Consider the following 25092-nt stretch of genomic DNA (forward strand, 5'->3'; position numbering starts at 1 on the left):
AACTGAAAAATAAGCTAAAATAAAGGTAAAAACCAATAAAAAACTAAAAAGAAAAAAAGGAAAAAACTAAAAAAAATTTTCATCTAAAAAACTAAAAAAAAACTAAAAAAGGTAAAAACTAAAAGAACTAAAAAAGAAAAAAATAAATGACGAAACTCAAAGAGAAAGCGACCAGGACAAAAGGAATGTTTGATTAGCAATCAACAAAGCACCGGGACACAGGGAGTATAAATGACGACCAGGACATAAGTAAAAAAAAAAAACTATCTATATATATAAAAATAAGTTGTCTGTGGATCTGTGGATCGTGGATCAGGTGACGTCACCTGAAAAAACTGGATCAGGTGACGTCAAAACTGAAAAAACTAAAAAAAGGCAAAAACTACAAAAAAAACTAAAAACTAATAAAAAAAATAAAAAAGCTAAAAAACTAAAAAAACTAAAAAAACTAAAAAAAGGTAAAAAACTAAAAAAACTAAAAACTAAAAAAAACTAAAAAAAAGGAAAAAACTGAAAAATAAGCTAAAATAAAGGTAAAAACCAATAAAAAACTAAAAAAAAAACTGAAAAAACTAAAAAAAGGCAAAAACTACAAAAAAACTAAAAACTAATAAAAAAAGTAAAAAAGCTAAAAAACTAAAAAAACTAAAAAAACTAAAAAAACTAAAAAAAGGTAAAAAACTAAAAAAATAAAAAAAAAACTAAAAAAAAGGAAAAAACTGAAAAATAAGCTAACATAAAGGTAAAAACCAATAAAAAACTAAAAAGAAAAAAAGGAAAAAACTAAAAAAAATTTTCATCTAAAAAACTAAAAAAAACTAAAAAAGGTAAAAACTAAAAGAACTAAAAAAGAAAAAAATAAATGACGACACTCAAAGAGAAAGCGACCAGGACAAAAGGAATGTTCGATTAGCAATCAACAAAGCACCGGGACACAGGGAGTATAAATGACGACCAGGACATAAGTAAAAAAAAAAATTAACAAAACTAAAAAGAAGGTAAAAACTACAAAAAAACTAAAAAGAAAAAAAAAATAAAAACTAATAAAAAAACTAAAAAATCTAAAAATCTAAATAAACTAAAAAAGAAAAAAAAGGAAAAAAATAAAGGAGAAAAACAAAACTAAAAAACGAATGTATATACAGACCGGTACACCGGGATACAAATGACGACCGGGACACAGGGAATATAAATGACGACCGGGACACAGGGACACAACTACAACGGGGACACCGGGGGAAACAGGGGGATATAAATGACGACCGGGACAAAAAAACTAAAAAGAAAAAAAAAACTAAAAACTAATAAAAAAACTAAAAAATCTAAAAATCTAAATAAGCTAAAAAAGAAAAAAAAGGAAAAAAATAAAGGAGAAAAACAAAACTAAAAAACGAATGTATATACAGACCGGGACACCGGGATACAAATGACGACCGGGACACAGGGAATATAAATGACGACCGGGACACAGGGACACAACTACAACGGGGACACCGGGGGAAACAGGGGGATGTAAATGACGACCGGGACACCGGGACAGGGAATGGTCGATTAGCAATCACCATCAACAAAGCTCAAGGGCAATCATTAGAATCATGGGGTATAGATCTGAATACAGATTGTTTTCCCATGGACCATTATATGTTGCATGTTCAAGATTCGGTAAACCTGACAATCTATTTATATGCAAAGACAATGGGACAGCAAAGAATGTTGTATATTCGCAAGTTTTACGTAGTTAAAACCATATATATATATATATATATATATATATATATATATATATATATATATATATATATATAATATATCTATCTATATTCACAGGTGGGACATAGGGACACAACTACAATGGCGCGTAACTATTATGGCGCGTAACGACTTACGCGCGCGGGGGGGCTTGGGGGGGGCGCTTCTAGGTATTGGGATGGCGCGAAGCGCCACCCCAACAGCTAGTATATATATATATATATATATATATATATATATATATATATATATATATATATATATATATATATATATATATATATATATATATATATATATTCACAGGTGGGACACAGGAACACAACTACAATGGCCCGTAACTAATATGGCGCGTAACGACTTACGCGCGCGGGCTGTTGGGCGTAACGACTTACGCCCAACAGCTAGTATATATATATATATATATATATATATATATATATATATAAATAAACTTACATTAAACTTAATATTTAAATATATATATATGTATATATATATATATATATATATATATATATATATATATATATATATATATATATATATATATATACATATATATGAGTAAAATTACACTAAAATGTGAGAATTAAAACTAACAATGTTTTTTAAAGCATCTTTTTAAAACAGCCCTAGCATCCTTACTTCAACAAAGTTCAACCAGGACTGACAAATGGAATGAAGTGAGAATATAAATTCATTCAAACTAAAGAGAACAAAGTGATTAAATGCAATTTCTCTGACCCAACCTTGCATGTTTAGAAGCCTGTCTCAAAGGCCTTTTCGTAACTGGTTCAATACTATTATAAATCGGTTTAGTAAAATATTTTGTTAGATCATTTTTAATTAAATTTGAGTACAAAGAATTCAGTGAGTATTTTCCTAAGTCACTGTTCAAAGATTCCCTGCCGTTGCACGTCATAAATGAGCTATGAATGTATATAGTGAATGTAATCTAATCGTTTAATCTTGAAGTATTGTTTTTCGCCTTTTTTTTTCTTTTTATTTTATTTTTTCTTTATACTCCGCCATGTTGTTGTTCTGATGGTGGGCTAAAATAAACTATATATCTATCTATTTGAAATTAACGCCTTGTCTATGTCTTCTTTGTGCTGCTGTAACCGTTTTTCTAGATTCTGATGGGTCTTGTCGACATAGTAATTTCCACAATCACAGGGTATTTGATAGACCCCTCTTTGGCGAGTAGCTGGGGTTTTATCTTTACCGGAATTTAGGAAATTAATGATTTTAAAATTATTAGTAAAAACTACTTACAGATTATTTTTTGTGCAAACATTTTTTAATTTTGTTGTGATTTTTGGGATATACGGAAGATAGACAATATTTGATGGCTTATCAGTAGCCTCACATTGTGAAATATCTTATTCGATTTTTACAAGAATGTATTTTTATTCTATGGTTAATTATCTTATTGACGAAAGGAATGGGGTCTCCATTACCAAAAAGAATATCTCTGATAAAGTTTATTTCTGTATTTATACACGAATCGGAGCAAATATTCAGGGCACGATCAATGAGGGAGGTTACAACTGCTCTTTTAAATTGTGGGGGGGGGGGTGATTTGAATTAAAGTGAAAAAATGAGCGTGGGAGGGGGCCTAGATACCCTCCAATTTTTTTGGTCGCTTAAAAAGGGCACTAGAACTTTTAATTTCCGTTAGAATGAGCCCTGACACGACATTCTAGGACCACTGGATCGGTACGATCACCCCTGGGAAAAAAACAACAAAAAAAAACAAAAAACAGCAAATAAACACGTATCCGTGATCTGTCTTGTGGCAAAAAATACCAAATTCCACATTTTTGTAGATAGGAGCCTGAAACTTCAACTGTATGGTTCTATGATACGCTAAATCTGATGGTGTAATTTTCGTTAAGATTCTTTAACTTGTAAGGGACGTTTCCCCTATTTTCTAAAATAAGGCAAATATTCTCAGGCTCGTAACTTTTGATAGGTGAGTCCAAATTTAATGAAACTGATATATGTAAAATCAGAATTAAAATGCGATTCTTTTGATGTAACTATTGTTATAAAAATTCCATTTTTTAGAGTTTCGGTTACTATTGAGCCAGGTCGCTCCTTACTACAGTTCGTTACCACGAACTGTTTGATACTTAATTAAACTTTACCTGCTTAGTAGTTTGTCTCACTCAGGCTAAGCTGAATATATTAGAAGGCACACAGAAAAAACAGGTTTTAAACAGATCAAACAGTGTGGTCAGGATAATTCGTAAGTACCGAAATTTATTCTGATAGCAACCTCGATAGTTCAAATTTCACCAATTTGCACATTTGTTTACTGGAAAATTAAAGGAATTATTTGTATGAAAACAACTACTACTACTACTAATAATAATAATAATAATAACTCACCGCAGCATCAAGCCGCCTGAGGTCAACACAGCTACGCAAAGTCCCCCTCCAGCCCAATCGATTCAAAGCCTCCCTCTTTACACCCTCCCACGAAGTTCCCATTTCCTTTAAATCTTTATTTATGACATCCTCCCGTCCCAGACGAGCACGACCTGCTTTCCGTTTAGCCCCAGACGGTTGGCCCAAAAAGGACAAGCTTCGGTAGTATATCATCCTTCATCCACAAAACGTGGCCTAGCCATCTCAATTTTTCTTTCATTATAGCCCCCTAGAAAGCGCGATTGAACCCCATTTTTCCTAGAGCCTACTGTTTGAAATACGGTCAGTCAGCCGGGTACCCAGAACAATCCCTATTCAATTTCCCTGGAAAACATCTAGTAAATTTTCTTCCGCTTTTCGGAGCGCCGATGCTTCAGAGCAATATTTGACCACTGTCATCATTGTAGCTTCCAATATTCTAATCTTCGTTTGCAGCCTTATCTTCTTATTCTTCCAAACTTTTTTTTAACTGTGAAAAAAGACCCTGAAACACATTCTCTACAAAATGTTCGTTTGCTATTTCTTTTATTTTTTGTTAAACAGCTAATTTAAGAATTCTGTCCTTTTTTAACACTCGTGTTTAATCTATAGTCAACCTTATTTTTTCAGGGAATGAAAAATACTTAATATTTTGCGCAATTTATGTCCTTATTGGAATGGCACTCTTCTCTGCAATTTTCAACAAAATTCAAAACGATTTTTCAGAAGGATGGCATACCGTTCACAAATTGACAACAAAACTACAGGTACATATTATTTTTCTTTTGGCATTTAGTTAATTTACAGATTAGCTTCATTTTTAAGTGCTTTTCTTCTGTCAATTTACTAAAACAATTTAATTGTGGCAATTCATTTTGCTTTTTATTTAACCACTTAATTATTAACTGAATCATTTTATTTCTATTTAATCTTTAAGATAATTTAGTCATATATATATATATATATATATATATATATATATATATATATATATATATATATATATATATATATATATATATATGTATATATATATTTTAATGTCACTTTGTCAACTTTTGTGATTGATTTGATTAGACCCCCGCAATAAACTCAAGCCAAATACAACTTTCCTCGTTTTGTGAGACAAAATATCGATGTTATAAGAAGTTTAACTTCATTTGGTGGGGGGGGGTCCGAATGAGAAGCACCATGATAGCCACTCTATACTTAAAACTGGCTATATTAATGCAATTTATGTTTCTTGCTATATTTCTTGCAGTTTATATTTCTTGTAATGGCCATTGAGCCCGTTGGGATATTTTTTTTGTTATTGTTATTTTATGGAAATAAATAGAACTTGAAGTTGGATTTATAAAAAGGTAAAAGCTCCAAACCTCTACTCGTTTTACCTTGGAAAGATGAAAATTTGAGGTTTGATCTCTTGAGTTAGTTTCTAGAAGTCAAGAGTGGTCCATAAATTTATTAGCGTAAGCAAAGGTAAAGACAGAACATGGAGAACTACAATTGGTTAACCCCAAAAAATTGCTAAGAAAAAAAGAAACCTCCCAAAAGTTAATATGTAAGTAAAAATGCAGAACAACAATTTTTTACAAACTTAGAACATTCATATGTGAAGGTTTCGTGTATGAAACCTTCAGGAGTGAATCAACTAATCAAATCTAGGGTCTGAAATGTATTCTTAAGGTCTTGTCTCTCCTCTTCCTTACAAGGATTGAGAGCCAGCGATAAATATTCGTCAACGCCCCTAACTCAGCTCTTAAATGAAACTTTTCGGGCCTTAATGTGTAAAAGACACAAAAAAAGAGTCAATGTCAGCAATACCCTAAACTGGTCGACTAAAAATCTGAATAAAGTTTTCATCTGAGCCTGAAAAGGAATACTGCAGTAGCGCAGTGGGTTGATTTCTGCTTGGCTTCTTAACATGGGACTTGGGGTTGGGTCCCAGTTGCTGCAAGGCTGGGGGACAAGCTTGCTACCTTTTCCTGTAATAGTGATTATGTAATTGAAGTATCAACAATTGTCGACCCCCATGTGTATATCACTAGCTTTAAAGGGTCCTTATCCTAAATCGTGAAAAAGGACACCCGGTCTGGGGCAGATAAAAAAGCGATATGTTCGGCTTTTGTAAAAGTGATGTTTACATTTCATCCTATTTAATTGAATATATTTAACCGATTAGCTCACTTTGCTATGCTATATATTATTTAGTTGTATATGTATTTAGTTGTATTATTTAGTTGTAGACTTTTTCATTTTCTTCCGAAGTGCGGCATGTCTTTTTTCTTAAGCATAAAAATACTTAGAATTCGAGGGATTTTGATGCCAAAACTATGTTTTCTGATCTTCAAGCCCATGCACCATTTCCCTGTTCAAACTATTGTTAGCCAATTGAAATCAATAACCCTAAGAACTTTGGTGTAATCTCCTGTAAAATTTATGGTTCTAGGCGTTTACCTCTCCCCCCAGAAAAATACCCCCTGAAATCACCACCTCTCGGGAAATACCCTCCACAGAAATTACCCCCTGCAGAAAATACCCCCCAGAATTCCTTAAAAAATACCCCAGTGGAAAGTACCACGCGAAAAATAACCCCCAGCAGAAAATACCCCCAGTAAATACCCTCTGGAAAATACCCGCCAGAAAACAAGGCTTTCCAAATTTGAAAATTCTATTTGAGCTTTCTTTTTTTATTTCCCGTAGGGGGAAAGAATTTTGGTACTTGTTTATTATACTCACTCAAGTTTACGCTGTGCAAAACTCAAGAAAAAAAAAATGGATTGTTTGTTAGTTTCTTTCAGCTTAGCATGAGACAGGACAAAAACAAGGGACAGAATAGATGGGAAATATATAATTTGGGCTATATATTTGCACATAAGTATTTACACAAAGTGTAAATATATAAAAAAGGTAAAGTATTTACACAGTTTCAAGTCAGAAAATAATTCTTAGTTCACAATATGCAGAACAAATGTACCTAATACACTTTGCATTCAGAACCACTATACTTTACCCCTCCCCCCACTAAGATGTAGATATATAGCTCAAATTTGTTTCAGTAACGAAAAAACTAAAGAAGGCACTGGTTTGTTCTCAAGTTTTACAAATAGTAAGCTTGAGTGAGTGGCGTATAACATACAAGTTCCGGACTTTTTTGGGGAGAGATGCGGATTTCCGGCATTATTTAAAAACAGTCAGAAATTAAATATAAAGAAAAAACAAGTTTTTCAACTGAAAGTAAGGAGCAACATCAGAACTTAAAATGAACAAAAATTATTACGTATGTGAAAGGAGTTGTCCCTTCAACAAGACGTTACTCTTTACGCTAAAGTTTTGACTTGTTGTCCTAATTCTGTAAGAACGATTCCTGAAACACAATGGCCGTCTAATTAGACTAATCAGCTGTGTTTTAAAATTCTAATAAAAAAAAACTTTAGCGTAAAGAGCGAGGTCTTGAGGAGCAGACAACCCTTTTCATATTGCTAATAATTTCTCTTCGTTTTAAGTTTTGATTCTGCTCATTAATTTCAGATGAAAAAGCCTTTTTTAATTTAATTTCTGACCGTTTTTAAATAATGCCGGGAAATCCGTCTCCCTCTTTGATTTCTTTGTTAGTTTCTTCGTTACTTAAGAAACAAATTTAGGCTATGTATTTGCATATTAGGGGGGGGGGGGGTAAAGTACAGCGGGTCTGAATGCAACGTGTGTTAGGTACAATTATTCTGCATATTGTGAAGTAAGAATTGTTTTCCCACTTCAAAATGGCCAAATAGTTACCCCTCTCCCTAAAGTGCAAATATATAGCCCAAATTTCTTTAAAAAATAAAGAAGAAACTAACAAAGAAACCGGTTTGTTCTGGAGTTTTGCACATCATAAACTTGAGTGAGTGGTGTATAATACACAAGTACCGGAATTTTTCATGGAGAGAGAGCCGAAGATAAACGGCCATTTATTCCTGGAATCGTTCTTAAAGAATTAGGACAAAAAGTCAAAACTTAGCGAAAAAGAGCAAGGTCTTGTGGACGGGACAACTACTTTCATATACGTAATAATTTCTGTTCGTTTTTAAGTTTCCTTACTTTCAGTTGAAAAAAACTTTTTTTTTAAATTAATTTCTGACCTTTATTAAATAATGCAGGGAAATCTGACTCTCTCTCCATGAAAAAGTCCGGTACTTGTGGAATATACGCCACTCACTCAAGTTTACGATTTATGAAACTCGAGAACAAACCTGTTTCTTTGTTAGTTTCTTTGTTAATTTAGAAACAAATTTGAACTATATATTTAAAAATTAGGGGGTGGGTGGGTTAAAGTATAGCAGGTCTGCATGCAAGATGTGTTTGGTACAATTATTCTGCATATAACACTTACCGCCCCCCTTATGTGCAAATATATAGCCCAGATTATATATTTTTTCATCTATTCTCCCCTTATGTGCAAATATATAGCCCAGATTATATATTTTTTCATCTATTCTCTCACTTGCCTTTGTTTTATCTTACACTAAGCTGAAAGAAACTAACGAAGAAACCGGTTTGTTCTTGAGTTTTACACAGCACAAAGTTGAGTGAGTGGCGCATAATACACAAGTAAGAAAATTCCTTCCCCCTACGGAAAATATAAAAACCGAAACTAAAATAAAATTCTCAAATTTTGGAAACCTTATTTTCCACGGAGGGGGTTAGGGGGAGGGTTATTTACCGGGGGGTATTGTCCATGGGCGTATTTTCAACGGGAAGATATTTTATGGTTGGGTAATTTCCATGTGGGCATTTTCCACAGGGTGGGGAGTATTTTCCAAGGGGGGTAGGGGCTTATTTTCCAAAAGGGGTATTTTCCGCGGGGTTATTTTCCACGGGGGGGTATTTTCAGGGAGAGGGAGTGAGGGCTAAACACTGGAGGGGGAGTTCAACACTGGCCACCAAAACCTACATCGTGCAATATACAGCCTTTTGAATTACTGGGCCGACCTATAGTTTGTATGGGGTTGTGGGTTTGATTCCATTTGGTGGCTGATTGGTAAAAATAAAAAATATCAATTATACGGTGGGTTGCAAAATTATCATAAAGTATATTAATGAAACTCTCATATTGGTGCTATAGTTCAAATTACACCCCCCCCCCCCCCAAATGCAATACCTAGCTCCTCCCCATCATGATTTCCGGAATTCTAGGTAGCAAGTGTGAGTGTTTACAGATAGAGTTCAACTAGTACGAGAGTAGGATCTCCTCAATGGATCCTACAATAGCCCTATCCCTCCGATACTACGACAGTCTAATCCCTCTAATACTGTGACAGCCCTGATCTTCTGGAGTACATGACTGTTATTACACCTTTTGTGACTTCTGGATTACACCTAGCTCTAATCTTCTGGATTACATGACTGTTATTACACCTATCGTGACTAATTGTAGCCTCTCCTGAGACCATTTTTCAATGGGTCCAGCTAAATCATCAATAATCAACCAAGAGTCTGATTCAATAATATTAAACACATCCCTGTATGACCCTGTCCCTGTATGAATCCCTGTATTAATTTCATGTCTGGTGCAATAATTTGTATTTTATTTTAGGACCCTTGCCAGACGCTGTAGCAATAGTAGATGTTTTTTAGATTTTCTAAGAATATTTTGTTTTAATTTTGAATTATTTTTGTTAAAAGTGTCGTTTTGCCAAACATTGGTGGCCCGTAAAGAAATCATATGAATGGACTTTTAAATAGACAAATATGACTCATCTTAATGTCAAAATACAAATAATTGAAAAATGCGTCTATCCATTGAATAGATAATAATTTCTTATGTACGAGCATACAAATTTAAGAATAATAAGTATTTTTTATTTACGCTAAACGTAATACAAATACATTGTCAAAACACTTGAATATCACATTTTTATTTACAAAAAAAAAAAACAACGATACAACTCAAACACCTTAGAAAAAGGAACCCTAGAAGAGCGTGGCGGCCACTGGTGGCGACTGGCCGAGACCAGATGCCCTTCAGGCCAGCTGCAAGGTTAAGGACAAGGAAACAATAGGTGGTAAAACAATTATTGATTCAATGTTATATAAAACTACAGAACACTGACATACAAAATACAACAACAACAACTCTGTCTTGGACAGAACAAAAGAAACACTGCTGAGATGAGGAAAAAGGACCCCCCTCCCTGATAAGGAAAAAAATGGAGATTGTTTTAATGGACACCTTCCAGCCACCCACTGTTGAATCTTCTCCATAGCGTGACGTTCTCTATATTTTACACTTACATCTTGGTCCGAAGTGAGGTAGTGCCCAGGGGATAGAACCTTCGAACCACACACATATACATAGTTTATCGGATAGTGCCGACATGGCATTTTTCTCCAATCTAAATGTCTAGTTATAGTTGTACGCTGTTACACCTTTTCAAATCTGAATTATATTTTTAAAAGTTTCCCTTCCACCTCTCACCTTTTGAAATGATATCCTTTTTGAATTTATCCACATTAATATCTTAATTCTCAATAGATACAACCACCGACCGCCATCCCTATCACTATGCTTATCCAATTTAGCTACAATACTATCCACCCAATCCAAAAATACACCCTCAAATTGTGCAAGTCCAGGTAAAGTGTTTGCATTTCAGTTTGCACATAATGCCGATAAACCTCACTCGACTTTTCTTTTAAATAAGAAACTTCTGTGCGATGAATGCCTTAATGCCATTCCTCCTAGCCCCCTCTCGAACCTGTCGTTCGAGAAGGGCTCGAATTTCGCCCACATAAGAGTGGACTATCTTTATTGTATTCGTCAAGATGCTACCTGCCATAAGTGAGGTGAAGGGATCCCCAAACCAGCCCTATAAACACATAAATTGTGCAAGGCAGATTTGGACACGAAAAATTCCGGCAAAAAAGGGGGCGTTACGGGATTTTCATGCTCCGCGCCATTTTGTCCTATTTCACCGTCACTGTGAATTACAGGGGGGAACGTGGAGTTAAATCCCACAGATGACTCAACATACCCTCACGTGTATCAGGGGTGAGGTGGTCAACCGAACCAAAACGAACCAAACCATGCTCGGCTGCTCAAATGTACTTGACTGACCCAAACCCCCTATAAAATATTAGGGGGAGTTACATTATCAACACTCGCCTCTCTAAACCAATCTACTAATAATTTGTTGATCCAATCTGGTTCGTTGTTATTGGAGGGCGAATCAATTTTCTCCATCAAGGGTTCAATGGTAGTCCCAAACCTCAAATTTTTTTTCAATAATACACACAGATACACACACGCACAAACACACACATAAATACACACACGCGCGCGCACGTACGTGTGCACACACACAGACACACCATGAAGATAAATTCAGTTTTTTTTAAACGGAAGAGTTAGTCAATTCCTGAGGGTTCTGAATACTCTTGATCATGGTCAGTAAATCGTTTAGTATTGATATATCCACATGGCATGGAGACTGCGGGTCATCTTCACCCAAAATGGCTACAAAATTGAATTCATCATTCCTTGCTCTTTTTGAATATGACTAATAAGCATTGAAGTAGAATAAAAAATAAAGTTTAATAAGCATTTATGTTCAAGTTTCTGAAACATAAATTCAAATTTCTAAGTTCATAAATCCAAACAGAAAATTTTCTAAGTTCAAAATTAACTAAGTAAAAAAATGTCACTACAAACACTATAATTCTAAAAGGAAAAATTACGACTAACATGCGAAAAACATTCATTTCATAATTCACCAATATCACAAGTGAATTTCTTTTGTTATAAACATATTTAATGTCATTTTAAGACATGAAACAAAAATTCTAGGTTAAAAAAAAGAAGCCCCCTTAAAATGTTGACCCTCCTGGAGGATTATGGGCCCCTGCCATGTTCATTATGATTCTGCATGTATCGTTTTTTGTTCATAGCCAGAAAAAATAGGTCTATACGATGAGAGGGGCCCATCGTATTCATAGCCCATATTCTACTACTACTAGTATTCATGTGAATGCTCATGTTAAAAAAAATCCCTGGATTGAATTCAAAAATTGAAGAATGGCTAATAAGGAGGGGAGTTTTCTAAATGAAAGATGATATATAACATACAATTAAATATAATCGTAAACTAAAGGTATTGTAAATGTGTTTTGATAAAATAAAACTATATGAAAAGCAGTCCCTACCACTAAGCATACGAGAAAAAATAATTTAGATTATGAACTTCTTCCAATGGTATACTAGAATCGTTATCAAAACTTCTGTTGATAGACATGTTAACAATTGATTTACCATTCAACTAATGACAATAAAATGGACCATTTTCCATGTTTATTTCCACATACAAGTCCCAAATGATTACGCGACACTTTTTTTTATCGCTTTCCAGATGTTCAAGGCTGGCGTAGGATCTATTGAAGATATTTTCAGCTTAGATAAAAAGGAAGAAGTCACAGGGACTAAAGTTGGGGTATTAAGGGGGAGCCACGGGAATTCCTTTTGAGGTAAAAATTCTGTTATGAAGATGCCAATGTGGCATGGGGTGTCATCATGATGGAGCTATCAATTCTCTGCTATGTCTGGTCTCGTGCTAATCACGCTTTTTCTGAGCCTTTCAAGGACGATTTTGTAAGGGAAAGGGGGAACCCGTTCAAATTTAATTGTTGACGCAACATTCATAATGTTAATCGACGGTCTGATTTCAAAAAAAATTTCCCGTGTTTGATGTTTTTATTGTTTTTCAAAGTTGAACGCCTTCTGAACGTTGTTCACCTTCAGCATTTGCTCCTCCATTCCAAATATTTTGTACCAGCGAAAAACTTAAGGTCAAGATAAAAAATACTCCCCACAGATCTGTTCATACTTTTCAAACATCAAACTTGCCAAATATTCGAGTTTAACAGAAAATTTAATGGCACAATGTTGCTCCAAATTTTGATGTTCTGTTTTGCGTGAAGCGCGACGAAAACAAAACCTCCCTTATCACAGTCTCAATATTCAAGCAGTTAGCAGACATAATAGAAACTCGAACCGAGGATTGTGATAGACGACACATTTGCTCTTTCAAGTATAACAGTGCAAGGTGGCCAGATCACTTGTGGTATTACCAGTCTAATTACTTTTCTGTCATACCTCGTATGTGTGAGCGGTAAAAAGGCATGATGAAGCCACATTATGTGACCACAGACATGAATAAGATATTTCAGAAAAGAAGTGGATAGTAAGGGTCAAGAGAAGCTGGAAAGTTGTTTTGAACTAGTAGAATAAAACTGTAAACTACACAAAAGAAAAAAAAAATGTCTCGTCTCCTAATCACACTGCTCATTTAACACAAAAATAAAAGTGATCCTTACTGGATCCAAAATGAAGTGGAGAATGGAACTCAACTTCGACCCAAATTATGACCTGGCATATGTTTGTAAGTTCTTATCTCAAGTCCTTCTCTGTCCTACAGCATACATCTTCAATTAGTTTTTAATCAGCAATTTTTTTCTTTGGACCGCTTAAGCCATATAAATTGGAAAGGATAGACTTCAAAAATTGAAAAAAACCGTTCCCCAATCCCAACTTGAGCTGTTAGACACGTTCTAGGAAGCTTTACTCTCCTAGTACAGCAAACCCCGGAGTTACTGAGACCTGATGGTTACAAAGGAGAAAAAAGGGGAGATAGGAAAATCATCTTCATTTGCCCCCCTTTAGACAGCAAAATAATTGATGAAATACTCGTTTAATGTACCACTGCACTTCTCAAAAATTACAAGTTACGTTTTTAGATTATTATTTTTTTTTTATCTTCTTTGTCGAAAAAAAAAACATGCACGAAATCAATATAAGTCTAATTTGTTTGAAATTCATTATTACAGATCTTAAAACGTAGAAGCCTCCCCCCCAAGGGAGTTGGGAATACCCCTCACAGGCTTAACATTCTGTTCTTTGGCACTCAGCCTTAGCAAAGATAAACATTATTTAACTTACTAGTCTTACTTCTAGCGCATCTGATTTGAGTGGGAAAAGAAGAAAATATGGATTGTTCACGTTATTATAAAATGGAAATTTCTAGTTCTTGGAACTGCTTTAATAGTCTTCCGAGTTACTTTTGGACTAAGGAAGATATTCTCACTTCCGGCATAATTCCTGGAAACAGCCGCTTTCAAGATGTTACTTTCAATCCATTTGACTTTTCGAGTGAAGTTAGCTCTAGCAAATTTTTGCTTAGAATAACTTACTTCTCTTTAAAGGTCAACGTAAAGAAAAAGGCAGGAAACAAACTGACTTCAAAGATTCTGGTTCTTTAGAAAATTATTAATATTCTCCAAACTTGGCTCGTGTCCAATTTATAGGTTAAATTCCATAAATTCGTTAAATTTATTATTGAGCTGAAAACTTTAAAAAACTTTGGGTTGTGAGCAACGTACTCCTCATAGCCAACAAGAACCTTGAACAACAAGACAAAGAAGCTTTAATCAACAAAAACAAATGTTTTTGATGAGCCTCGCCCCCTCCCTTTCTTTCCAGATACAAAAAAGCATAATGAATTACTCAGGCCGACCAAACATGAAGTTTATTTTGTATCTTTTCACTATACAATATAACTTATACTGCTGTATCGATTGATAAAGCATTAGAAACCTTCTAACATTGACTTTTTAATCTATTATTTTTCAAATTTAGTGTTTACGATCCGTTTTTAAACGATACTGTTGCTTAAGATTTCAATTGTTAAAAGGTGTTTTGCGTTCTTTTTTACCAAACGTATAAAAAATTTAAAAAATACAATACTTACAAGACAAAATTAAATTTATTTTATGAGGAAATACGGAACAATATTGACAGATAAGCGATTGTAATCAGTTTAGGACTCATGGCTCCAGAAATGGAATGCAATCCCTAAAGAGGAGAGATTTCATTTTATGAGGATGATCAAAGCCTTATCCAGCTGTGATTTAGGATATTTTACTCCCCCCCCCCTAATTTTGTGTCCAACTCGTAAAAACGTAACAAAATGTATACATAAAAAATTTCTTAAGCGTTTTTACCCCTCCCCTCCGAAAAAATATCTGCCACAAAAAAAAATTCTGGATACGGCCTTGAAGATGATCCAAGAATTTTTAAGATTGAACTAGCTGTCCTTGAGGTTTTCTTTCCGTTAACAGATACAAAGCTTTTGAAAAATAGCGATTACATCTTACGGAGGAAGTCTGATGATTTCAGAGGAGTCTATGTATTGCCGAATATGATTGAAGACTACAGATTCGAAGTCTAAGAAGATGACTTTAGGTTGCTATCCACCCAAATAAAATAAATTAGTAATGACATTGGGAAAATTCAAGCACAGTCAGGCTTTCAGTTACGCCAAATTCAATGGAATTCTAAACATGTACGTAAGAAGGAGGAAGGGCACGGAAGGTCCAGCCTCCTAAAATTACGAAGTTTTTAAAGTTTTCTTATTATTTCCAATGCATTCAATATAGCTCGTCTTTTTCGGCATTTTGTTAAATTTGTACCCTCTTTCTAAAAGTTACTTTTGTTTCCTTCCAATTCTGGATTCCAAATATGAGACATATTATCTACTCCATTTTATCTACTCCATTTTAGGGTAGCTTTTGCCGCTCCAAGCACGTTTGGCCGGTTACTAAACAGGTTTCAACCTTATATTTGGCCCTCCTCAGGGTCACAATTGTAATCAAAAAGATGGAACTGAATTTCATCAGCATTGCCTTACTCGGTCTGTAAACATACAACATTATTAGGTCACCAACTAGGAATAAAATGAACAAGAGATAGTTTTTGGTGTAAATGGTTTTAAATCTTCGTTTAAGTGACAGTGATCAAGCTGTACGGAAAGCGTCGTTCCATTCCCCTAACTAGGACTAAAATGAACGACAGATAATTGTTGGTGTAAACGGTTTTAGGTGCTCATTTGAGAGACTGCTGATCAACTTGTACGAAAAGCGTCGTTCAATCCCACTAACTAGCACTAAAACGAAGAAGAGATTAAGATGGTTGAGTCACGTTTTACAGGTTCATTAGTTGTCAAAAATAGTGCTTGTTTGCAATTCAGCTGAGACGACTCGGAATGCAGGACCTCACCTTATGGGGTGAGAAGAGGATACAATAAAAATAAAAACATGAACGTTACAGGATGGAGTAAAGTGATGCCCTGATACAGTGGAATAGCAATGGAGCTTGTACAGTAGTGTTGTAGAGCGACTGTGAAAATATTTATTAATTAATTAATTAATAATTGCAGGAGATGGTTCAACCTTTGACGTCAGCAACATTGCATATTAGTTACAAATTAAAGCCAGACTCTCAAGAAAGATCAACAGTCTTGGGGTTGCTTACAGAGCTACAAGCATTCAAAGAACAGCTAAATCTTATTTCAAAAGAAGCTAAAGGAAGTCCTGAATATTTAGCAGAAAGTCATCAGAATTTGCTGGCAAAACAGGTTGGTAAAAAACATACTTTAGTTTCAAATGTCCACGATTATTTCTTCATTTAAAACCGCACAGAAACATCTTTTTTTTTTAGGTTGTTAAGGTGCCTACTGGCCAAACACATATCCAGAGATCGTAATTTATTTATTTTTATTACTACAACACGGAAAGTTTTTGATTCTCGCGTAATCATTGCATGTTTATGATCTAAGGTTGCAAAAACTTACTGTGTAATTACTACTTATAACAACTCACTATAGTATTAAGCCACCTGAAGCCAAAACTGATGCACATACCCCTCCTCCATCTTCAAGTTTTTCATACCTTTATTCTTTACCGAAAAACTCAATCTTTGACGATCTCTTATACTTCATCGTTAAAACGCGTTCAAGCCATCTCAACTTTTCTTTCATTATTGCCCTAAAAGGTGGGACCAAATGATATGTTTCGTATATTTTGTTGTTCGATATACGTTCAGTGAAACCGGATCCTTAAGCTATACTTATTCAATATCACTGCCATTGTCACATGCTCTCACAAGAATTTCTGAAGAATCGGCAATAGAAGTTATATGATAACTCTTTTAGTTATATACAGTAAGCAAACAGTGTTAGTTATCAAGGTTTAGACATTTACACTCCGTAAAATACCCCTCATCCCTGAAAAATCCCCCCGCGCAAAATATCCCCCTGAAAATCCCTCCCCCTGCAAAAAATTCCCCAGAGACTTCTGAGGATACTCATTCGATCAGAAATTGAGAGTTATAGTCCTTTTTTGGTGTCAAATTTATTGGAAACCAACCATCCCCTGTTCTAAAGCTATTTTTGGTGTCCGGTCCTTTTATTACCCATTAGGGTATTTGATCGACATTTTGAGGTATACATTTTGTACTTTCTCTTTGGCTGCTCAATTTTGCATGCGGGAATCTTTTCTTGGGGGGAATTTATTTAACAATAAATTTCGTAAACAAAAAGCTAATGGAACCATAAGGTTCCAAGGCCGGGAAAGAACAGGGGATAAAAAAATAGCAACACAAAAAAACATAAACAAAATAAAAAAATCCAGCCACCTACCTTAAAAATCCTGAAAATGACAAGCTAGGCAGGAGGTAGCGCATGATTTCACCAACTGAATTAAATATGCAACTCAATTCAGAGACATCAACTCCAAGGGAAACCGGAAAAAACTTAATTACTAGCTAGAAATTCTCTAACATAATTTTTGAACATACCGAACAAGTGGCAGCTACGTGCAGACTCTGGGAGTTTGTTCCAGATCCTGTTGCAAGCTGTCAGAGGGTTGAAGTCAGACCGCACTGACGGAGACCGCATGAAGAATTAGTAAATTGTTAAAAGTGCGGAGATGATAAGTCGATTGATCAGATTGATCGAGGGAGAATACTCGTGAAGATTGATCAACTGCACAACTTAGTCATAGCCAATTCACTCTTCAAGCACAAGCCTGTGCGCAGAGATGGAAGGACACGATATCAGCTTGACCATATTCTAATATCTGGTCGTTGGAGAGGCTTTATCATGAACTAGTGCCCTCAGAATAGTTTGGAGACCAATTATTGTTTGCACTAAGGGCTATTGTTATTTGTTTGCACTAAGGGCTATTTGTAAGGCCGCATCAGTCTCTTCTTTTTTATGGTTTTGTTATCAAATTTAAGCCGTCAAATAGCCATATTCTAATATCTGGTCGTTGGAGAGGCTTTATCATGAACTGGTGCCCTCAGAGGCCCTGACAATGGCACCAAAAACTGGTCTGACAACACACTAGTGTTTCCTAGCCCTCAAACTAGCAGTGCGAAAAGAATTATTCACTTTCAAAGGTGCGATGTAGGGCGCCTCGAAGACAAAAAAATTTTGGAACAATTCTTCTTAAAGCTTTCTAATTGGTTCAGCATCCTGATCATGGAAGATTCCAATGGGCCAGCGAGCGATATTGAGGACAAACGGAAGTCAATTAATGAAAAACGCAAAAAATGGGTGCGAGATGATATTTCAAATTTTTCAAATTCAAACTCGCAATGACCGTAAGAGATATGAGGATAAAATGGCAATTAATATGGCGAAAACCATGCGGCACACAGATTCGATTCGAGGGAACTGTACCATATTCTCAAGGAAACCTCAGGTAAAAATTACAACATGTGACAGCGAAAAGAAGCAATGATAGTACCATTCTTGCGCGTAGGAACGATATCAGAAAAAGAAGGGGGTCTCATTTTCAAAAACTATTTAATTCTAAAGCATCTGCAGCGACCCTTCAACATCAACATTATTTTAAGAAAAGCAGCAGCTCACTTAAACAGCTTGGTAAGGAATATGGAGCTAGTCAGCATGGCCCTATGATTATGTAAATGTTAGATAACCAACCTTTCCAAGAGATCCTGGCAGCTATCGAGAAACTGCAGAATCACAAGGCCCCAGAAGTTGATTCAATTGCAGGGGAAGACTCCAAAGCAGCCCCAAGCCTAGCTTCAAGACTTCAGGATCTTTTCATTGCAATTTGTACGAAAGAATCATTCATCTAAGTATGACAAGATCCAGTTATTATCCCTTTACTCAAGAAGACGAAAGAACTGAATACGAGAACTACTGCAGTATATCCCTCATTAAAAAGCAGAGAAGAACTTTCCTATTGTTCTCATGGATCGCTTCAGATCTACAAGAAACTCAACAAACCGACCAAATCAAGCTGAATTCAGAGCAGGTATGGGATTCATTGATCAGCTCTTAATGCTAAGACAGATCATCAAGCAAAGGGTAAAACATTAGCAAACAACAACAGCAGTCTTCGCCAAATTTGTCACGGCATTCGACTTGGATGTACGTTGTGGCTTTTGGAAGGTAATGCTGGAAGATGGTTTACCCCCTAAGATTGTTAACCTAATCCAGGCATATAATAAACATACACAAGCCTGCATCCAAGTCAACGGGGAGATCTAGTCTTTTTTTAACGGTAGGTTTTCGTTGTTTTAATATCGAATCTGGTGTAAGACAAGGTTGTATCCTCTCTCAAAGCTATATATGGTATAATGCCTTTGAACCCTTCACTTATATGTGCCATGGCAATTTAAAATAGTATTGAAATTCTTTTGACCAACCAGTGCGCTTAGAGGCATCATGTTATTTCTTTAAATAATATTACGTCATAGAAAAATAATGTTATTGCGTAATGATGAAACAGCTTTCTCAGAAACATCACATATTACATCACATGTTTTCAGAAAATTTCTTGGGTTGAAAATCCTTAGAATTCATGCTAAAATGATTGCTTTGTAAAATTAACAGAGTGCAAAACAATCTTGACACAATGGGGGTCCCTAATGCTCCATAAGCAGGTAATCGAATGGTTGAATGATTTTTGTGCAATATTTTGGTTGTTACCGTTCTGATTTTGCAGAAATGCAATATCCCTCGTATTTTAAAAATAGTTTATCAAACGTATCATATAATAAAATGTCAACAACCTATTTGAAACAAAGCTACACTAGAAGACAAGGTGATAGTGCAAGAGGATACTATCCCCGTTTTAAGGAGTCTTTTAATAGACAGTTAGAATATTATGACAATTCCGGCGTAAACTGTTTCAAGCCAAAACAGAGAACGGGTATCTCAGAATCATATCAAAAACATGTGTATTCTCCGCATTCTGATATCGTGAAGAGATCTAAAGAGGAGATAGAGTGTTACCGTGCTTCCAATGAAATTTTAGTTGAAGGAGATGATGTGCCTCGCCCGATTACTTCATTTAAGGAAGCTGGGTTTCCTGATTATTTACAGTCTCAGTTGGCATCACAAGGGTTTGATAGTCCAACTCCAATTCAAGCTCAGGGATGGCCTATCGCTTTATCTGGTAGAAATATGGTGGGTGTGGCGTCAACAGGATCAGGAAAGACGTTGGCCTTTATACTACCATCTATTGTTCATATTAAACATATTAATGCGAAAGAGGCGAGGGGGAATGGACCCATAGCTTTGGTTTTGGCCCCAACTAGAGAATTAGCTCAGCAGATCAAAGTTGTGGCTGACAAATATGGAAAACCATCTCGCATTAGAAGTGCATGTGTCTATGGAGGTTCTCCTAAGGGGCCTCAGTTACGCGATTTAGAACGAGCTGAGCTCTGCATAGCTACACCTGGAAGAATGAATGACTTCTTAGAAGCAAGAAAAACAAATCTCATGCAGTGTACATACCTCGTCCTGGACGAAGCAGATAGAATGCTTGATATGGGTTTTGAACCTCAAATTAGAAAAATTTTTGATCAAGTGAGACAAGACTGTCAAATTCTCATGTGGTCTGCCACTTGGCCCAAGGAAGTTAGACGTCTAGCCAAAGATTTTGTCGGCGAACATATTATGTTGAACGTTGGGTCAACGAATCTCTCGGCCAGCCATAATATTAAGCAGATTGTCGATATATGCGAGGAACATGAGAAAGTCAGCAAGCTGCATTCATTTCTTAATAAAATCTCAAAAGAACAGCAGAAAAAAATAATAATTTTCGTGGAAACTAAGAGAAGGGTAGAATTTATTGCCAAAACAATTTACAGAGCCGGGCATAATGTTGGTGCCATCCATGGTGACAAAATTCAAGAGGAACGAGATAAGATTCTCAATGCATTCAGAAGTGGTAGGATAAATATATTGGTGGCAACAGATGTTGCAGCTCGCGGTCTAGACGTGGACGGCGTAGACTTCGTGATTAACTACGATTATCCCCAAAACAGTGAAGATTATATACACAGGATAGGAAGAACGGGAAGATCCAACCAAACTGGTACCGCTTACACATTCTTCTCACGAAAGGATGGAAGAAAAGCAAATGATTTAATTAGAGTCCTCTCTGAAGCGAATCAGGTGGTAAGGCCTGAATTGCAGGATATTGCTAAAAAGTTCACCGAAACAGGCAGCAATAAAGTTGGTTATCGTAATAGCTTTGGAAGAAGAGGTGGATTTTGGGGGCGTAATGACTACCGAAGTTATCCTGCTCCCAGACGATGGTAAACTTGACTTCTTGCAAGACTATAGTGAGAAAATAAACGCATGTGAAAGGCAATAAAAGTTCCATATGATTTTTTTAGTATATTTATAAATTATATGTAAACACATGCTTTTCTGTTTTAATATACAAAGTCTGTTTCAGAGCTTGACTTTTTACTAGCTTTTGTACTTATTCAGCACATGTATAAAGACTTAAACTCAGAGTTAGTTCCATACTTAGGGAAAATACTGTAATCTTTTTTGTTTGCGTTCCTGGTATCAAACGATGGTAAACTTGTCTTCTTGCAAGACTATAGTGAGAAAATAAACGCCTGTGAAAGGCAATAAAAGTTCCATATGATTTTTTTATCAGTATATTTATAAATTACTAGCTGTTGGGGTGGCGCTTCGCGCCACCCCAACACCTAGTTGGTGGGGCGCTTCGCGCCCCCCCAAGCCCCCCCGCGCGCGTAAGTCGTTACGCGCCATATTAGTTACGCGCCATTGTAGCAGTGTCCCTATGTCCCACCTGTGAATAGAGATAGATATAAATATATATTTTTAACTACGTAAAACATGCGAATATACAACATTCTTCGCTGTCCCATTGTCTGTGCATATAAATAGCATTTATATTCCCTGTGTCCCGGTCGTCATTTGTGTCCTGGTGTCCCAGTTTGTATTTCCTCTTTGAGTGTCCCGGTCGTCATTTATATTCCCTGTGTCTATTCAAACAATCCCTGTGTCTCAGTCGTCAATTATATATCCCACCTGTGCCCCCGGCGTCCTCGTTGTAGTTGTGTCCCTGCGTCCCGGTCGTCATTTATATTCCCGGTCGTGATTTGTGTCCGGGTGTCCCAGTCTGTAATTTTACTTTGAGGTTCTTGGTCGTCATTTATATTCCCTCTGTGTCGGTCGTCATTTGTGTCCCGGTCTGTAATTTATCTTTGAGTGTTTTTTCTTTTTAGTTTTTTACATTTTTTCAGTTTTTTTTTTCTTCTTTATTTTTCAGCGTCACTATGAAGTACATATCGCCGAACCTTCAGTCATTTTACAATTAAACATTTTTCCGTGAACGCATGTCTTAAATACCATTAATGACGTCACCGTCAAAGCAAAAATGACGAAAACTAATTTCATGACGTCAGCCGACACAGAAACATGACGTCACCTGATCCACAGACAGACAGACAACTTATTTATATATATATAGATATATATAGAAGCGCCACCCCAACACCTAGTTGGTGAGGGCGCTTCGCAACCCCCCGTTTCTTTTTTTTTCAGTTGGCACACTAAAACACTTCACTTACAATCCCCAAAATATTCATGACAATTTTCATTTCCAAAGGCTTTAAATGGTCTTCAAATGATTCAAATTGATGATGAATATCAATAGTTGTTTATTCATTAGGTTTTTTTTCATTGAATCGTTCCAATATTGAGTGTCTGTTAAACTTGGTTGGTTCTGTTTCTGGCATCATCAACATTTTCTTCTCAAATCAGATTTTTTCCAGACATTTTCCAGAGAAATTGCCTATGGACTGTTTCGGGTACCCAGATGACTGACCGCATATCAAACTATAGGCTGCGCTAAGAGTATGGTACAATCTCACTTATAGGGCTATAATGAGTGAAAGGTTGAGATGGCTAGGGCACGTTCTGCGGGTAAAGGATGACAGATTGCCGAAGATTGTCCTTTTTGGCAACCGTCTATGGCTAAACGGAAAGCAGGTTGTCCTCGATTGGGGTAAGAGGATGTGGTAAAGAAAGATTTGAGGGAAATGGTAACTTCCTGCGAAGGTGTAAAGAGGGAGGCTTTGAGTAAACGAGGATGGAGGAAGAGCTTGTTTAGCTGTGTTGGCCTCAGTTAGCTTGGTGCTGCGGTGAGTTGTTAGTAGTAGTAGTATGCTACTTTGTATGGTACTAGCTGTTGGGGTGGCGCTTCGCCCCCCCCCCCCCCCGCGTGCGTAAGTCGTTACGCGCCATATTAGTTACACGCCATTGTAGTTGCGTCCCTGTGTCCCACCTGTTAATATAGATAGATATATATATATATGTTTTTTAACTACGTAAAACTTGCGAATATACAACATTCTTCGCTGTCCCATTGTCTGTGCATATAAATAGATTGTCAGGTTTACCGACTCTTGAACATGCAATATATAATTGTCCATGGGAAAAACAATCCGTATTCAGACCTATACCTCATTATTCTAATGATTGCCCTTGAGCTTTGTTGATGGTGATTGCTAATCGAACATTCCCTGTGTCCCGGTCGTCATTTATATATCCCCCCTGTGCCCCCGTGTCCCGGTCGTCATTTATATTCCCTGTGTCCCGGTCGTTATTTGTGTCCCGGTCTGTAATTTCTCTTTGAGTGTCCTGTTCGTCATTTATATTCCCTGTTTTCCGGTCGTCATTTGTGTCCCGGTCTGTAATTTCGTCAGTCGACAAACCTGACGTCAGTCGACAAACAACTTCATGACGGAATAATGCTCAATCCTCATAATGACGTCAGTCGACAGACATGACATCAGTCGACACACAAACATTACGTCAGTCAACAGACAGACAACTTATTTTTATATATATATATAGATATAGTTTCCTATTTAATTTTTCTTTTTTAGTTTTCCTTCATAATTGACTAAATTTTGAAAAAAGCCTTGCAAAACTTCGTTGGAATAGAGACACCAAGAATTCATTGAGATGGTTCGATCAGAACCATTGTAACACCAATATTCTGTTGCAAGCCACTCCCAAGCTGGAAAAAAAAGACGTCAAAGCTAGTCAATATCCTGGATGAACACCATCATATCCAATCTCAAATCTATCAATGGGTTTAGGTTACACAGCCACCGATGAGACCCCTCCTGGCTTGAAATTCCTAACCCTTGACCGCACCTCTTTAGGGGCTATCCCTCTTTATATGGGTCATTTTGATAGACATTGTCTTAAGGAGCACAGTAAAGGCAATGGGAGACCACAGAAACAAAAGGGGAGGACAAAATCTCTTGGACTTAGATTATGCTGATGATTTAAGCATCCTCGATGAAAGTGTAAGCATAATGAATGAGGTTTTGCGAGTTCAAGGGGCTAGAATAGGTTTGAAAATTAATGTTACGAAGACTAAGTCACTAAAGTTAGAAATAAGTGAAGATGAAAAGGCGACGTTGGGTAACGAAAAGACTGATGGGGAGGACGGCTTCACTTAGCTTGGTAGTATTATCAGTAAAGGCGATGGGAGGAATGTAGATGTTAAAATTAGAATAGCCAAGTCTCAGGGTATTTTTCACAGTTGGAAAAAGTTATTATTGGAAATAATAGGAAGATAAGTCTGCAAATCAAGGCCAGAATATTGGAAGCTACAGTCATGACAGATGTCAAATATAGTTCTGAAACATGAGTGCTCCGAAAAGCGGATAAAGATTTGCTAGATATTCTCCAGAGAAATTTACAGCGAATTGTTCTGGGTACCCGGCTGACTGACCGTATTTCAAAC

At 36.2% G+C, this 25092-nt stretch overlaps 2 protein-coding genes across 2 annotated transcripts in view; both read left to right on the forward strand.

The window, feature by feature from the left end:
• LOC136025709 (potassium channel subfamily K member 5-like) overlaps positions 1-25092 on the forward strand; it is a 111225-nt gene that overhangs the window by 83828 nt on the left and 2305 nt on the right. The window contains exons 6-7 of the mRNA XM_065701691.1: positions 4795-4931; positions 16410-16607. Of these exons, the coding sequence (XP_065557763.1) occupies positions 4795-4931; positions 16410-16607 (335 nt within the window). The remainder of the gene's footprint in view (positions 1-4794; positions 4932-16409; positions 16608-25092) is intronic.
• On the forward strand, positions 20032-21749 carry LOC136026077 (probable ATP-dependent RNA helicase DDX5). The gene has a single exon (XM_065702272.1). It carries the CDS (start codon positions 20064-20066, stop codon positions 21609-21611), a length of 1548 nt encoding a protein of 515 aa, XP_065558344.1. The 5' UTR covers positions 20032-20063; the 3' UTR covers positions 21612-21749.

Source organism: Artemia franciscana, chromosome 4 (assembly GCF_032884065.1).
Source record: "Artemia franciscana chromosome 4, ASM3288406v1, whole genome shotgun sequence".
NCBI classification, from domain to species: domain Eukaryota; kingdom Metazoa; phylum Arthropoda; class Branchiopoda; order Anostraca; family Artemiidae; genus Artemia; species Artemia franciscana.